This window comes from Heterodontus francisci, chromosome 10, assembly GCF_036365525.1.
Source record: "Heterodontus francisci isolate sHetFra1 chromosome 10, sHetFra1.hap1, whole genome shotgun sequence".
Classification (NCBI taxonomy): domain Eukaryota; kingdom Metazoa; phylum Chordata; class Chondrichthyes; order Heterodontiformes; family Heterodontidae; genus Heterodontus; species Heterodontus francisci.
The window spans coordinates 105301432-105315889 of NC_090380.1; the positions used below are offsets into that span (position 1 = coordinate 105301432).

General features: G+C 44.2%; 1 protein-coding gene across 1 annotated transcript in view; it reads left to right on the forward strand.

The window, feature by feature from the left end:
* The window catches only part of umodl1 (uromodulin-like 1), a 122095-nt gene that overhangs the window by 58676 nt on the left and 48961 nt on the right, over positions 1-14458 (forward strand). The window contains exons 12-15 of the mRNA XM_068040011.1: positions 1225-1482; positions 6316-6450; positions 7434-7691; positions 9299-9433. Coding sequence (XP_067896112.1) covers positions 1225-1482; positions 6316-6450; positions 7434-7691; positions 9299-9433 — 786 coding nt within the window. The remainder of the gene's footprint in view (positions 1-1224; positions 1483-6315; positions 6451-7433; positions 7692-9298; positions 9434-14458) is intronic.

A 14458-nucleotide genomic window follows, 5' to 3' on the forward strand; every position in this document is an offset into this window, starting at 1 on the left:
GTGAAAGTTAAACAGAATAAAGAAGACTCCATTATGTTCAGCTGTCTTTGTCTCAGTCTTTGCCTCATATTTCTTACTAAACTCGGCTAAACCTCGCTCCAGTCCCGAGAACATGACACTTAACTACTATGGAGGTTGGTTGTTAAAGTGTAAATGTAAACACACAAACACATGATATGGGGATCAGGTAAGAAATTTGAGTTGAGGTAGAGAGTAAGTCATGATTTTATTGTATGGCAGAGCAGGCTTGAGGGGGCCATATGGCCCACTCCTGCTCCTATTTTTTATATTCTTATGTTCAAACACACCTACAGAGTAGCATTTACTTCATTGGGCCATAAGCGGAAAATGGCCCTGGGAGATTTATTAGCAATGTAAAAACGATACATTCCTGTGCACGTCATGTCCATCATTTTGCCTTGCCTCACTTCCTGTGCCACACTTAAGTATAGGCTGATTGACATATTTTCAAATTTCTTTCAGAACTCTTCACAGAATAAAGAGAAACCATTTAAGCATAAATGGAGAATTTTCTTTGCCAATACAAAATTAGCTTAGAGGTTACAGGGGTGGATTTTAACTCCCAGGAGGGAATCCGAAATGGTGGGGTGGGGTTTGAATGAATTAAAATGATTTGACAGCCATCCTGCCTGTGGGTCTGTGGTAGGCCTTGGCAGTTTTGAATGGTCAGGCATCATTTACAACCCGCCGTCCGGCTGCATAACCCGAAACAGACAGAAAGAAGCAGCTGGCGTGGTTTCAAGCCAGTTAAAATTGCAGGGCCCAGTGGCTGTCTTCCCGCATCAAGGTAAGTGGTGGAAGGGTTGGCTTTAGTGGGGAAGAGGGAGAATGGTGCCATTTGGTGGAGGCAGGGAGGATCCCTAGGCAGCAGAAGCTCAGACGTTTCCTGAGGAGATGGAGGATCACTCCTGCTCCTCCTGACACTGCTGAGGAGAGTTCTGTACATGCCTTAAAGGGCCTCCACTCCTTTCCCATCAGGAAATATTGAGAGAGACACTCTTGGCAGGTGCTCTGCTCAGCAGGCCGTCAAAGAGCCAGTTGGTTCCTATTAATAGGGGCCTACTTGTGCCTAACTCTGCCTGCTTGTAAAATAGGACGCAGCATTGGGGGTGCATTTCGGGGTGACACAGACCTCCTCTCATGAATGACCATTTAGCTGTGCTGTGCTGACTGACCATTCCTTTAAATCACCTTTTTGAACAGCTCCTTCTCCAGTTATCAACCTGACTGTCTCCAAGGTCACCAGCGCCAGTTTCCAAGTCACTTGGACAACAGAGATCAATGAAGAACAGACATTTATTGTGCAGGTGTCGAACAATGATAGCATCGTGAATGAAACGGAGACCATGGAACTGGAGTGGATCGTGTCAGGATTGGAGCCTGAGACCGAGTACACTGTGAGCGTCATCACCAGAGCCTGTGAAGATGAGAGCACTGCCGCAGAGCTGAGTGTAAAAACAGGTAATAGCACAAGGGATGGGAAGTATTTCAAATGACCTCCATATACGATACATCAAAGTGAACGTAGAGCACCAATATCCATGGGCTGAGAGCCAGGTGATCTGTTTTTAACTTTCAATGAAGTTGAGCAAAAGCTTATCAGCTGTGTTCTGGAGGAAGGTTTCCCTGTCAGTGATTATACAGTTTAGTTCTTCAATATGACTGTTTTCTGATCAATGTATCTGGAGATATGATCTATCGTTGAAGTGGCCCTTTTAATTGCTCTGACAATGCTGGAAGTGTGGTCGAATGTAGCAAATTATAAAATGTCTCTTGGCCTATGACAGAATGGTCTGATGAAGGAATATGCCATTAGCAATATGACTTATGATAGATTATCAAACACTTATGCTTCCATTTTTACTATTTTACCATTGTCTCTTTACAAAACTGCCAGATTTAATCAACTTTGCAAGACTCCATTTCTTATCCTGGGGAATAGACTTGCCTACTGTACATCAGAAAATATCAATGGGAACAGGAGTAAGAAATTTGGCCTCTCATGCTGTTTTGTCATTCAGTAGGATCATGGTTGACCTTCTACCTCAATTCCACCTTCCCACACTATCCTCATATCCCTTGAATCCCTTAGTATCCAGAAATTTATCAATCTAATTCTTCAATATACCCAATGACTGAGCATCCACAGCTCTGAGGGGGAGAGAATTCCAAAGATTCATAACCCTTTGAGCAAAGAAATTTCTCCTCATCTCAATCCTAAATGACTGACCCCTTATCCAGAGATTATGATCCCTAGTTCTAGACTCCCCAGCCAGAGGAAACATCCTCCCAGCATCAATCTATCATGCCCCTTAACAGTTATATATGTTTCAAAGAGATCACCTCTCATTCTTCTAAACTTTAGGGAAGATAGGCCTTGTCTACCCAATCTCTCCTCGGAGAACAATCCCCTCATCCCAGGAATTAGCTCATCGAACCTTCCAAGACAAGTATATCTTTAATGAGTAAGGAAACTAAATCTGTATACAGTAAAGAGCTGCTCAGGTCGGGGAAAAGAACCTGACCCGAACCCGACTGATCTACAGCAGACCTGAGTCTGACCCGACCCGAGTCTGACCCCGACCATCCTTTTACTTACCTTCCGACTCGGAACCTCCAGGAAGCTGCAGCGTGTGCGTGATGACGTCATAGTGGCGTCACTCGCTCACTGTGCAGACTCAGTTTCGTCCCGGACTCCCAGCTCAGGTAAGTTTTTTTAATTTTTAATACTTACTGGCAGAGCACTTACTGTGCGTGTCCGGCCCGACCCGGACCTGGCCCAACCCGACCTGAGCCCGAAAGCCGGCCCCAGAAGGGGGGCCCGACCTAAACCCGACACATGTCGTCGGGTCCCATCGGGTTTGGGTCGGGTAGCAAGCCTTTAGTACACAGTACTCCAGCTGTGGTCTCACCAAGGCCCTATGTAATTGTAATAAGATTTCTTTACTCATACTCCAATCGTACTGTGATAAAGGCGAGCATACCATTTGCTTTCCTAATTACTTGCTGTTCCTGCATGTTAACTTGCTGTGATTCGTGTTCAAGAAAATTCAGGTCCCTCTGAATACCAACATTTCTCAGTCTCTCACTATTTAAAAAATAATCTGCTTTTCTATTTTTCCTATCAAAGTGGATAACTTTACACTTCCCTACAACACTGGCATCTACCTGGCAATGTGGAAAATTGCCCAGGTATGTCCTGTACACACAAAGCAGGACAAGTCCAACCCGGCCAATTACTGCCCCATCAGCCTACTCTCAATCATCAGTAAAGTGATGGAAGGTGTCATCAACAGTGCCAAGTGGCACTTGCTTAGCAATAACCTGCTCAATGACGCTCAGTTTGGGTTCCGCCAGGGTCACTCAGTTCCTGACCTCATTACAGCCTTGGTTCAAACATGGACAAAAGAGCTGAACTCAAGAGGTGAGGTGAGAGTGACTGCCCTTGACATCAAGGCAGCATTTGACCGAGTATGGCATCAAGGATCCCTTGTAAAACTGGAGTCAATGGGAATCAGGGGGAAAACTCTCCGCTGGTTGCAGTCATACCTAGTGCAAAGGAAGATGGTTGTGGTTGTTGGATGTCAATCATCTGAGCTCCAGGACATCACTGCAGGAGTTCCTCAGGGTAGTGACCTAGGCCCAACCATCTTCAGCTGCTTCATCAATGATCTTCCTTCAATCATAAGGTCAGAAGTGGAGATGTTCACTGATGATTGCACAATGTTCAGCACCATTTGCAACTCCTCAGATACTGAAGCAGTCCATGTAGAAATGCAGCAAGACCTAGACAATATCCAGGCTTGGGCTGATAAGTGGCAAGTAACATTCGCACCACACAAGTGTAAGGCAATGACCATCTCCAACAAGACAGAATCTAACCATCTCACTTTGACATTCAATGGCATATGATTCCTGAATCCCATTATCAACATCCTGGGATTTACCATTGACCAGAACTGAACCAGAGTAGCCATATAAATACTGTAGCTACAAGAGCAGGTCAGAGGCTAGGAATTCTGCAGTGAGTAACTCACCTCCTGACTCCCCAAAGCCTGTCCACATCTCCAAGGCACAAGTTAGGAGTATGATGGAATATTCTCCACTTGCCTGGATGGGTGCAGCTCCAACAACACTCAAGAAGCTTGACACCATCCAGGACAAAGCAGCCCGCTTGATTGGCACCCCATCCACAAACATTCACTTGCTCCAGCACCGACGCACAGTGGCAGCAGTGTGTACCAATTACAAGATGCGCTGCAGCAACGCACCAAGGCTCCTTAGACAGCACCTTCCAAGTCCGTGACCTCTACCACCGAGAAGGACAAGAGCAGCAGATGCATGGGAACATCACCACCTGCAAGTTCCCCTCCAAGCCACACACCAGCCTGACTTGAAACTATATCGCCGTTCCTTCACTGTCGCTGGATCAAAATCCTGGAACTTCGTTCCTAACAGCACTGTGGGCGTACCTACCCCACATGGACTGCAGCGGTTCACCACCTTCAACTTCTGAAGGGCAATTAGGGACAGGCAATAAATGGTGGCCTAGCCAGCGACGCCTACTTCCCAGGAACGAATAAAAAAAACCCATTATATTCATTGACCATGTGCTTTCCGACTCGCTTAGCCTGCCTATATCCCTTTGCAGCCTCTTTGTATCCTCACAACTTTCTTTCCTACCTAACTAAGATTTAAGGTAGTTATGGAAAAAGACAAAGATGGACCAGAATAAAGGTACTGAATTGGGGGAAGGCCGATTTTTAATATGATAAAACAGGATCTGGCCAAAGTGGACTGGGAGCAGCAACCTGTAGGAAAGTCTACATCAGACCAGTGGGAGTCATTCGAAAAGGAAATAGTGAGAGTTCAGGGCCAACATGTTCCCCTAAAGGTGAAGGGTAGGACCAATAAGTCAGGGAATCCTGGATATAGAGGATTGGATAAGGACAAAAAAGGAGCCTTATGGCAGATTCAGAGGACTGCAAACAGCTGAGGCCCTAGAGGAGTATAGAAAGTGTAGGGGGGTACTTAAAAAAGTAATTAGGAGAGCGAAGATCAGGCATGAAAAAGCACTGGCGGGCAAGATAAAGTAAAATCCCAAGGTGTTTTATGAGTATATTATCATCTGTGTTCACTATGGAGAAGGATGATGTAGGTGTAGAGATCAGGGAGGGGGATTGTGATATACTTGAACAAATTAGCAGCGAAAGGGTGGAGGTATTAGTGGTTTTAGTGGGCTTAAAAGTGGATAAATCCCCAGGCCCAGATGAGATGTATCCCAGGCTGCTAAGTGAGGCAAGGGAGGAGATTGCAGGGGCTCTGACACAAATGTTCAAATCCTCCCTGGCCACAGAAGAGATGCCAGAGGACTGGAGGACAGTGAATGTGGTACCATTATTCAAGAAGGGAGTAGGGATAAATCAGGTAATTACAGGCCAGTGAGTCTAAAATCAGTGGTAGGGAAACGAGTGGAAAAAACCCTGAGGGACAGGATTAATCTCCACTTGGAGAGGCAGGGATTAATCAAGGATAGTCAGCATGGCTTTGTCAGTGGGAGATCATGTCTCACAAATTTGATTGAATTTTTCGAGGAGGTGACTAGGTGTATAGATGAGGGTGAAGCAGTTGATGTAGTCCACATGGACGTCAGTAAGACTTTTGATAAGGTCCCACATTGGAGATTGGTTGAGAAGGTAAGAGCCCATGGGATCCAGGGCAATTTGGCAAATTATATCCAAAATTGGCTTAGTGGCAGGAGGCAGAGGGTGATGGTCAAGGGTTGTGGGTTTGGAAGGTGCTGTAGAAGGAGGCATGATAAGTTGCTGCAGTGTATCTTGTGGATGTACACACTGCTACTATTGTCCACCAGTGGTGGTGGGAGTAAATGTTTACGGTGATGGATGGCGTACCTTCTAATCCACTGAAACTGTTCTGAATCTTGGGAATTCTCGAAGATCAAAACCAATGCATCCACTATCTTTGTAACCACATCTTTTTGGAATCCTAGCATATAAGCCATTCGTTCTGCGGGATTTATTGATGCCCTTTTTTTGTACTTTTTGTATGATACTTTTTTGATCATTCTCTCTTGCAAGTATTAGTACAGATTAAATATCTGCAAAATAATTCCAGAAAAATCTGTTTTGTGATTATAATGCTGTTAATCACCATAAATATTTTGCATGTGATTGCCAGGCGTTTTTAGTACATGGTGATATAGCCCCCTCTAAGCTCTTGTCACTTGTCAGCCTTGTTACCTATGAGTTACATCTACTTGTTATTTCTTAATAGACACCATCTTTACTGGACCATCTTCTACACATAATTCAATTCAGTCCAGCACCAGATTCACCTCTACAGTGGCCATCTACCTGAACAGTTCTAGGTTCGCACCTGGCTTCCCTTATGCAGAAGTACTTCCATGCTGTATGTAATAGTCATTGTATCTTCAGTCTCACTGGTACTGTATTGCTAGATATAATCTGTGCTGTAAGATTCTATGATATGAAAACCAGTCATTATTCAAAAGACAAAAGGGACGTGCGTGCCCTACTTAAATATGGGTTGCATTTCCATGGATTTCTCTCCATTTTCCACCGTAACATCAATGGAAGATCCACAAGACATTTGGAGGAATGTTGCAAACATTTCCATGGATTTTCTACTGAAGTTACAGCAGATAATTGAGAGAAACCCAACCCCTTTAATCCTGTAAAATGGAAACTCAGTAGAGCCAACGTACAAGGGTCTATGACAATATTTATCTTAGCCTCTGCCAGAGTCTATCAATATTAGTAAAAATATGTGTGAATGTAGTGTTGTATGTTGTAAAGCTGTAGAATACTTTTCACCAATTAGGCCAGAGAACCAGACACTGCTTGCATCCCAGAACTTCAGCGAATCAGATCTGAGTTAACTCTCACTTTAACCTGCCAATTCAACCAATCAGAACCATGTTACCAGGGAGCAATCACTTTCTGATTGGTTCAGCCATGAAAATGACTAATTATATTCTATCACAAGTTCAAGTTTATATTCAATTTCTCTTTTAAGTTATTGAACTTTGAAAGTGCATTCCAGATCATAACAACTTACCATGTAAAAACATTTCTCCTCATCTGTCCCCTGCAGCTTTTGTCAGTTATCTTAAAACTCTGTACTCTGGTTACTGAGCCTCCTGCCAAAGGAAACAATTTCTCCCTATCTGCTCTGTCAAAATTCTTCATGTGCCTATCAATATAGAAAGTTGTTTAAGAAAGAATAATTATTACTGTAATCTAAATTAACAATGCTGCTGGTATGATTACATGATAGCATTCATGCAGAGTATCACTCTGAGTGCCCTCACTCAGATAACTACCTAGCTGTTTTGTGTTGGCTTTTTTTTTCATACTTCCTGTTTTCAACAGCTCCTTCCCCAGTTATAAATTTGACTGTTTCCAACGTGACCACTACCAGTTTCCACCTAACGTGGACAACAGACACTTATGAAGAGCAGATATTTATTGCTCAGGTGTTGAAGAATGATAGAATCATGAATGAAATGGAGACCATGGAACTGGAGTGGACCGTGTCAGATTTGGAGCCTGAGACCGAGTACACTGTGAGTGTCATCTCCAGAGCCTGTGAAGATGAGAGCACTGCCACAGAGCTGAGTGTAAAAACAGGTAATAGCACAAGGGCTGCGAAACTTGCATAATGACGGGCAGGTTATACCTTTTAGAGATAAGCAATTACGGGTTGAAGAATCAAAGCTGTCTGTGCTTGATAGTCAAAATTTTTCATCTGATGTGATCATTCATAGAAATTGAATTAATTTATTCATTCTTTGTTTCAAACTGATTTTTCTTATCACAAGTGCTCCTGGTGGATGTAATTCTGATCCACAGCTTGTTCTTTTGCACTTTTGAGTCCTGTGACTTTGTTAGAAAGTTTCTAGAAGGTTGTCAGAGAGTGCCCACCCTTTAACAGTTAACAAAATACCTTCACAAGCCAGGACTTATCTAAAATTCTAACAAAGTTATGTCATATGAAGATATAATTTAGGAAGAATTATTGAAGCACAGAAGAAGGCCATTTGGCCCTTTGTGGCTGTGTTGGCTCTTTGAAATTAGTCCAATTAGTCCCACTCCCCTGCTCTTTCCCAATAGTGCTGCAAATTTTTCAAGTATATATCCAATTCCGAAAGAAATATTATACAAAATTAGAAAGTTACGGTTGAATAGATTGGATCATTACCTCAATCTTCTCAAGTGAGAACTGTGTTTCATTCAAGAACAAGTTATTTTGGCTCTGAAAACTAGGCTGTAAGGGTAAATTTTTCTCGTTCCTTTGCCTGGGGGTATTCAGTTTCCACGAGCAGCAGAAAGAGAAAAGGGGTGGAGACAAGTGGGATCAGGTCTCTGGATGCAATACTCTCCACTGGGATTTCATTGGGATCCCCAGATTGGTGGTGGGCCTTTAACTAAATACATTCACCTCTAGTATTTTTGGAAGAATTGTAATAATAGGTTTAGACTTTGCCAGAAATAACCAACAGGGAAAAACCTTCATGAATGCATTTACAATGCTGCTATGGTGCAACCACCAGAGGATTTCTGATTCACTCGTCTGCAGTTCTGGGCTTCTTACTTTCAAATGACCGTTGATGTGTTGGGGAGAGTTCAGAGATAAATAATAAGACTAATAAGTACGATTGAAAGACTTTAAGCTTTAAGTTGTGATGGGAGATTCTAGGAGCTGAATTCCTTTCCATTGGACAAAGCAAGATGAGTGGATGTTCTTAAAAAGCAGATTATTAGATTTGAACATTGAGCACAGAACCAGATGACACAGGTTTAAAACTAAACAGTCTTGTTGTGGTTGCTGAGTCAGTTAACTCTTTTGAAAGGCACTGAAATGTTTATTGGGAATGCGATTTGAGGTTGTAAGTAAAGGCTAAAATGATCAAATACTCCATTAGGCAGGATGACTTCTGTGCCAGTGGTATTTTTGAGGGGATGGATTGGGAGATGTGCTGAGGTTGCTGTTTCCAAAGATCAGAAGATCAAGTGGACACGTGAAAAAGGCTCAAAATTGAATTGAACTTGATTATCTTTAGGAATCAGAAGTTTTATCTTTGGGATAAAATTTATAACAGGGTAGGTTGTGCAAGACCTGTAATGGACCCATTTTATTGTATTAATATTTCTTAGGTTCTTTTGTCACAGACATGAGAGAATACCTGTCAGTATTTTAACCTATAATAAATTTGCCTATTTGTTTTTGTTGACAGAAGCCATCATGAATATTCCCAGTTATACATCCAGCCCAAGGCAGTCCAGTACTGGGGTCGTCTCCACAATGACCATCTACCCGAACACTTCTGGATTCCCAATAGGATTTGCATATACAGAAGTGCCTCCATGCTGTATGTGATAACCGCTCAATATTTTGTCAGTATTACAATATTTTGCCTTGTTGATACTGTAGTTCCAGATAGTTTATTAAGTATTGATGGGGAAGATTAATGGGGTACAAGAGTTTAACAATGGAATGCTATCCAATGAATTGTAATGTATGTTCTCAGCATTCCAACTCACTAGAGAGTGCTTTGCAAAATACTGGGTGGGAATCCATGATTCAAATAATTTTGGCCTATTTGTAGACAGTTAGGGCTAGAATTTTTTATCTAGTGGGAATCTAAAATTGAGTGGTCTTGGCATGGACAATCTATTCCTAGACGACTTCAATGCTGAAGATCCTTTCAATGAACGGTTGGAGAATATGGGTGGGGGAAATACAAGTTGGTAGTAGAGCAAATGGGCAACAGCGGATGTGCAGCCTATTTTACATCCACCTGATTTTCTTTTCAGAGTATCAGGCAGATGGGCTGCCGATTTGCCCATTCTGCACTACTGCTCAAGGTGATTTTTACCCTTTACGTTTCTAGACAAATGGTAATAGTTTTAAAACATTTCAATTGATGCTAGCAATTGATAAGGCCTCTTCTGATTTTGAGAATAGCGAGTAATTTTTCTTCAGAGGGAAATAAATAGAATCAGGTTGCACTTCTGAAGGAAACCCAAGAACTACCAAATCAACAGCGGAAGCAATTTCAGGTAGGTGGATGATGCTGACAATACTATGTAGCCCTAGAATTGCTTATTTATCTGTATAGTAAAATGTATGACGTGCACTTCCTGCCTACACCATGGGTTTTGCATTCGACTGTTTATGCCAGCAAATATGAAGGAAACTCCTATTTGCCAGTAACATGGTGATTGCAAGCCTGCAGCCACGAAGTGGGTGCTGTGATGAAAGTTTCCCACTGCTATTTTCTGTTTACACTTGATTTTCAGGGTGTTTCTTTGCCATTTTTCATCTGTATTTTTTGCTGATTTTTGGACAACCCCTTCTCACCTGGCCCGTTTGCTCAGCCATTTTCTGGGCATTGAATTAGTGTTGTGGTTACCTCCAGAGTCCCCCTCAGCCACCCCTCTCCACCTTCACTCAGTGTTATAGCTCATTATCAGTAGTTGAACATTACCACATCTGGTCCCCTGCTCCTCCTTGACCTTTGACCTAACCTCCTGACCTCCATCCTTGCCCCTGACATCTGACCCTGAGCCCCTATACTTACTCCCATTTCCCCTTTGGAACTTTCCTCAGAATGATTTGACTTTGCACAAAGTAAATCATTTACCAGATGAACAATTTACAAGCACTTAAAGTGACCATAGAACATAAAACATAGAACAGTACAGCACAGTACAGGCCCTTCGGCCCACGATGTTGTGCCGAACCATTAACCTACTCAAGATCTAAGTAACTACATACCCTTCATTCTACTATCATCCATGTACCTATCCAAGAGTCGCTTAAATGCCCGTAATGTATCTGCTTCTACTACCACCTCTGGCAGCGCATTCCACGCACCCACCACTCTCTGTGTAAAGAACCTACCTCTGACATCTCCCCGAAACCTTCCTCCAATCACCCTAAAATTATGCCCCCTGGTGATAGCCCTTTCCACCCTGGGAAAAAGTCTCTGACTATCCACTCTATCTATGCCTCTCATCATCTTGTACCCCTCTATCAAGTCACCTCTCATCCTTCTTCGCTCCAATGAGAAAAGCCCTAGCTCCCTCAATCTTTCTTCGTAAGACATGCCCTCCAGTCCAGGCAGTATCCTGGTAAATCTCCTCTGCACCCTCTCTAAAGCTTCCTATAATGAGGCGACCAGAACTGAACACAATATTCCAAGTGTGGTCGAACCAGGGCCTTATAGAGCTGCAGCATAACCTCGCGGCTCTTAAACTCAATCCCCCTGTTAATGAAAGCCAACACACCATAAGCCTTTTTAACAACCCTATCAACTTGGGTGGCAACTTTGAGTGATCTATGGACATGGACCCCAAGATCCCTCTGTTCCTCCACACTACCAAGAATCCTGTCTTTAAGCCTGTATTCCACATTCAAATTCGACCTTCCAAAATGAATCACTTCACACTTTTCCAGGTTGAACTCCATCTGCCACTTCTCAGCCCAGCTCTACATCCTGTCAATGTCCCGTTGCAACCTACAACAGCCTTCCACACTATCCACCACTCCAGCAACCTTCGTGTCATCGGCAAACTTGCTAACCCAGCCTTCCACTTCCTCATCCAAGTCATTTATAAAAATCACAAAGAGCAGAGGTCCCAGAACAGATCCTTGTGGAACACCACTGGTCACCGAGCTCCATGCTGAATACTTTCCATCAACTACCACCCTCTGATATGGTCCAGACAGCCAACCTTCCCTGTATCTCATGCCTCCTTACTTTCTGAATGAGCCTACCATGGGGAACCTTATCAAACGCCTTGATAAAATCCATATACACCACATCCACTGCTCTTCCTTCATCAATGTGTTTTGTCACATCTTAAAAGAATTCAATAAGGCTTGTGAGGCATGACCTGCCCCTCACAAAGCCATGCTGACTGTCTCTAATCAAACCATGCTTTTCCTAGTAATCATAAATCCTGTCTCTCAGAATCCTCTCCAATAATTTGCCCACTGCCGACCTAAGACTGACTGGTCTATAATTCCCAGGGTTATCCCTATTCCCTTTCTTGAACAAGGGAACAACATTTGCCACCCTCCAATCATCCGGTACTACTCCAGTGGACAGTGAAGACGCAAAGATCATCGCCAAAGGCGCAGCAATCTCTTCCCTCGCTTCCTGTAATATCTTGGGTATATCCCGTCTGGCCCCGGGGACTTATCTGTCCTCATATCATTCAAAATTTCCAGCACATCCTCCCTCTTAACCTCAACCTGTTCAAGCATATCATCCTGTTCCACGCTGTCCTCACAAACGACCAGGTCCCTCTCACTAGTGAATACTGAAGCAAAGTATTCATTTAGGACCTCCCCTACCTCCTCCGACTCCAGGAACAAGTTCCCTCCACTGTCCCTGATCGGCCCTACCATCACTCTGGCCATCCTCTTGTTCCTCACATAAGTGTAGAATGCCTTGGGATTTTCCTTAATCCTACCCGCCAAGACTTTTTCATGTCCCCTTCTAGCTCTCCTAAGTCCATTCTTCAGTTCCTTCCTGGCTACCTTGTAACCCTCCAGAGCCCTGTCTGATCCTTGCTTCCTCAACCTTAAGTAAGCTTCCTTCTTCCTCTTGACTAGCTGTTCCACATCTCTTGTCATCCAAGGTTCCTTCACCCTACCATCCCTTCCCTGCCTCATCGGGACAAACCTATCCAGCAGTCGCAGCAAGTGCTCCCTAAACAACCTCCACATTTCTGTCGTGCATTTCCCTGAAAACATCTGTTCCCAGAAAACATCTGTTCCCAATTTATGCTCCCCAGTTCCTGCTGAATAGCATTGTAATTCCCCCTCCCCAATTAAATATTTTCCCATCCCGTCTGCTCCTGTCCCTCTCCATGACTATAGTAAAGGTCAGGGAGTTGTGATCACTATCACCGAAATGCTGTCCCACCGAGAGATCTGCCACCTGGCCTGGTTCGTTGCCAAGCACCAAGTCCAACATTGTCTCCCCTCTAGTTGGCCTATCTACATATTGAGTCAGGAAACCTTCCTGGACACAAGTGACAAAAACTGCTCCATCCAAACTATTTGCACTAAGGAGGTTCCAATCAATAGTAGGGAAGTTGAAGTCACCCATGACAACAACCCTGTTACTTCTGCACCTTTCCAAAATCTGCCTCCCAATCTGTTCCTCCATGTCTCTGCTGCTATTGGGGGGTCTATAGAAAACTCCCAACAAAGTGACTGCTCCTTTCCTGTTTCTGACTTCCACCCATAATGACTCAGTAGACAAACCCTCCTCGACGACCTCCCTTTCTGCAGCTGTGATACTATCCCTGATTAACAATGCCACTCCCCCACCTCTTTTACCTCCCTCCCTATTGCTTTTGAAACATCTAAACCCTGGAACATCCAACATTCATTCCTGCCCCTGTGATATCCACGTCTCCGTAATGGCCACAACATCGTAGCTCCAAGTACTGATCCATGCTCTAAGTTCATCACCCTTATTCCTGACACTTCTTGCGTTAAAATAGACACACTTCAACCCATCATACTGGCTGCAACTTTGCCCTGTCAACTGTCTAACCTTCCTCACAGACTCTCTGCACTCTGTATCTGCCTGTTCAACAGCTACCCCATCCACTGATCCGTAGCTCCGGTTCCCATCCCCCTGCCAAACTAGTTTAAACCCTCCCGAAGAGCTCTAGCAAACCTCCCGCCCAGGATATTGGTGCCCCTCCAGTTCAAATGCAACCCGTCCTTCTTGTACAGGTCCCACCTTCCCCAGAAGGTATCCCAATGATCCACATATCTGAATCCCTCCCTCCTACACCAGTTCTGTAGCCACGTGTTCAGCTGCACTCGCTCCCTGTTTCTAGCCTCACTAGCACGTGGCACCGGTAACAATCCTGCTTGTCCTGCCTTTCAGCTTCCAACCTAACTCCCTATATTCGCTTTTCAGGTCCTCATCCCTTTTCCTAGCTACGTCATTGGTACCGATATGTACCACGACCGCTGGCTGCTCCCCCTCCCCCTTAAGAATCCTATAAACGCGATCAGAGATATCCTGACCCTGGCACCCGGGAGGCAATATACCATCCGGGAGTCTCGTTCGCGACCACAGAATCTCCTGTCTGTTCCTCTAACCATTGAATCTCCTATCACTATCGCTCTCCTATTCTCCCCCCTTCCCTTCTGAGCCACTGAGCCAGGCTCAGTGCCAGAGACCTGGCCACTGTGGCTTTCCTCTGGTAGGTCGTCCCCCACAACTGTATCCAAAATGGTATATATATTATTGAGGGGAACGGCCACAGGGGATCCCTGCACTGTGCGCCTATTCCCTCCCCTGACGGTCACCCAGCTACCTTTATCCTGTAACTTAGGTGTCACTACTTCCCTATAGCTG